This window comes from Dendroctonus ponderosae, unplaced genomic scaffold (genome assembly GCF_020466585.1).
Source record: "Dendroctonus ponderosae isolate FM_Combo_2020 unplaced genomic scaffold, Dpon_F_20191213v2 Dpon_F_20191213_6, whole genome shotgun sequence".
In the NCBI taxonomy this organism is placed as follows: domain Eukaryota; kingdom Metazoa; phylum Arthropoda; class Insecta; order Coleoptera; family Curculionidae; genus Dendroctonus; species Dendroctonus ponderosae.
Window position 1 is genome coordinate 2,963,552 of NW_026018814.1, and position 3,227 is coordinate 2,966,778.

Genomic DNA, 3,227 nt, shown 5'->3' on the forward strand with positions numbered 1-3,227 from the left:
GAGCCGTCCCCGGTGAGCGGCAAGAAGAGTAAAATCGGCGCTCCATCGGTGAGCGCTCCTGTTGCGGCAACGCCCATGGCCGCGTGTCCCAGCCCGCCGCCTTCACCCCTTCTTCTCGAATGTCCCGAACCCAATTGCTCGAAAAAGTACAAGCATATCAACGGTCTGAAGTACCATCAGACTCACGCGCACGGCTCGGCCGCCGACGATGACGACACGAAAGATCTAACATCAATGTCGGAGAACGACGAGTCGAATATTGAGGCGCCCAGCCCAGTGACGCCGGCCAAGTCGCCGGACAAGTGCCAGGACAGTCCATCGAACACCCCAGTGAAGAAAGACAGCGGCTTGACGGAGTCTCTGGCTAGTGGAAGCAGCGCCGAAGTACCGAGCACTCCACCTTCCCCGGCAACGCCGCCTATTGCTCACGAGCTGCCGCCTGCGGCGATTGTCTGCTCTCCTAGCGGGCCGTTGGCAGCGGACATTGCGCCCGCTGCCAAGCCGCAGGCCGTGGTTAAACCAGCTATCTTGAGATTCACTGCGCCCACCCCTGCAGAGGAATACTCGAGCGTCCCGACGGCTGCTATAGGCATTTTTGCGCACGCTGTCAAGCCGCAAATCCCAGGTGGGTGTCTTTCGTTTTCAACTTGTAATCAATCAACCAAAACTCGTGTTCTTGCAGCAGCACCCCAGCTGGCAACATCCACTCAACTACTAGCAGCTCGGACGGGCGCCGCGGCGCCTCTGCCTGCCGAGCCCAGTGGATTGCCTTCGGATAGTTTGGCGCCTCAATCGTTCGCTGCCCAACTGCAAACGCATGTCGGACTCGGGGCGACCACCCAGTTCAGCCAGCCGCCCAACATAATTATCCCGAATCAGCCCCCCAGCGCGCAACTGTCACCCACGTCGCCCACCCAGACTGTTAAACTGACGCCATTCAAAGTGAAACCGACGTCAGCGCTGATGCCGGACGAGAAAAAGCAGGCGCCGCCTCCCCTCCAGAACCCAAACGGGGCCAAGTCGAGTTTCAAGAAAAAGAATCGCAAGTCGCCGGCGGACAGTCCGCACCTAAGCCCTGCCGATCCGCCGGTGTTCGGGATGGAGCAGAGTGGGCGGGACGAGGTTCAAAGTCCAGCCTACTCGGACATTTCCGATGACGGAGCTCCAGTCGGGCTAGAGAGTGAGGTGGACAAGGGCAAGAACCCGGACAAGAAGACTGAAAGTGGCCAGGCGCTGCCGCACATGAGCCAATACGGGATCTATCCATACTTCACGCAACCGCACCAGTATGTCGTGCCCAATCAGCAGCAGCCGCAGCTCGAGACTGCCAGCAAGCCGAAGGAGCCGGAAAAGGGCCCGGAAAGGGAGAAGGCCAGTAGTGAAAAGGACAACAAGAAGGAGACAGCCGACTATCCGCAAAAGATGCTGCAGCAGCACTATTACCCGTATCAGTACATGCCCGGGTACCCATACAATATGGATCCGAACTATGGCAGCGTGCCCATGCAGCCGGATGACAAGCACAAAGAAGACGGCAGGATGAAGGAGAGCCCCAGTCCCATTGAGCCGGCAGCCAAGCCGCCGCCGCCCGCGGCCGCGATTCAAGTTTCGATGGTCAGCAAGCCTAAGCAAAGCGAGCACTCGGCGAAGGACAAGCACCAGAATGACAACCATCAGATTATCAAGGAGAGCATCGAAATGAAGAACCAGATGAGTCCGTACCTGTACTCGCGGCAGGCGGCGCAGCAGCCCCCGCAGCCGATCGCTCAACATCACGGGCATCGGGAGCGCGAACGGGAAGAGGAGGCCAGACGGTACTACGTGTACGAGCAGCAAAGACGGAAAGAGCACCAACAACAGCAACATCAAGCCGAACACAAGCAGGGCTCGAACCCGAAGATATCGCAAAGCCCCAACGTGAAAACGAAAGATATCAAAATGGAGGAGAAGAAGGAGAAGGAAGTGAAGCAGGAGGGCGTGAAGCCTACAATGGAGACCCAAGGCCCGCCGCCTCCGCCCACTTCGCAATACGCCTACATCCACCCCAGCTACATGCAGGGCCCGCACTACGGAACATTGCCGTTCGATCCCAGCCACCCGATGTATCGGGGCATTATGGTGCCGGGGCCCTACAGCAGTAACCCCTACCTGCACCCGCAGATGCCGCGCTACCACGCCCCGGAAGATCTGTCACGCGCCCAGCCGCCCTCTAAAGCGCTCGATATGCTGCAGCACCACGCCCAGTACTACTCCTCGCATAAGATTCACGAGCTGCAGGAGCGCGCCATCAAGTCGCCCACCCCCAAAACGTCCACAGCCAGTTCGAGTCCCTCAACCAATGTGCCAGCCTCGGGGCAGTCGCCTGCGCAGATGAGCGCCCCTCCCACCACGCAGGCGGCGAGTGCCACCACTGCGAGCGGGAAACAAACGCCCGGCGAAAACAACAAAGAGTCTCGGTCGCCGCCACCTCAGCGACATGTACATACACATCATCACACCCACGTTGGACTGGGCTATCCGATTTATGGTGCTGGGCCTTATGGGGGTAAGTGTTAGTTAGTAAGCGACTCTCCCATTATTGGTATTAGAACATTATATAGAACAACTCGTTCACACGGTGACAGCGACCAGTGTCACAGTGTCGTAGCTCAAACAATTTTGATATGTGTCACTAACGTCACCACTCTGTGACTTTCAACTGTCACTCAGACAGTGATATTCACAGAACACCTCTGAACAAGAAGTGACAACTCCATGCAAACGCCCGTGATCGCTTATGCGCGCTCTCTGCCAGGTGTTGACGTCCGTAAATTAAAAGGAAGCGGGAATTTCGATTTATGGATCAACAACTTAACAACTACATTAAAAAGTCACTGCATTTGTAACAGCTACCTTTAAAATGATGTAACGCTGGCAAACACAAACTTAATACTGACCTAAAAACAAAATGGGTACAACATGTAGGTATATGTGTTGACGTTATTAGAAAAAAACATAGTCATAAATGATAAAAATATTTATTATAGCAGAAAAAAGAAAAACAGTCAAATGATCAACATATTTATAATAACAGAAATAGGAAAGAACAAAGGACACCCTATAAACGATCAACATATATAACAGAAATAGGATAAACAGACGTATAAATGACAAACAAGTAAAAGTAAAAACTTCAAAAGCATGTAAAAGGAACAAATAAACAAAATTATTGATGTCAAAATCTGCCT

The 3,227-nt window shown here is 54.1% G+C and overlaps 3 protein-coding genes across 4 annotated transcripts in view; all 3 read left to right on the top strand.

Annotated features, from left to right (window-relative positions):
- Positions 1-3,163, top strand: LOC109543352 (zinc finger protein 608; the record flags this gene model as incomplete). The annotated part of the gene is given in 2 exon segments (XM_048667687.1): positions 1-625; positions 683-3,163. Coding segments are annotated over 2 exon segments (2,499 nt in total), but the record flags the coding sequence as incomplete, so codon positions are not given.
- The window catches only part of LOC109536229 (inositol hexakisphosphate and diphosphoinositol-pentakisphosphate kinase), a gene marked incomplete in the record, with an annotated part of 23,906 nt that overhangs the window by 16,149 nt on the left and 4,530 nt on the right, over positions 1-3,227 (top strand).
- The window catches only part of LOC109536290, a 16,865-nt gene that overhangs the window by 11,388 nt on the left and 2,250 nt on the right, over positions 1-3,227 (top strand). The gene's annotated exons all lie outside the window — the stretch shown is intronic.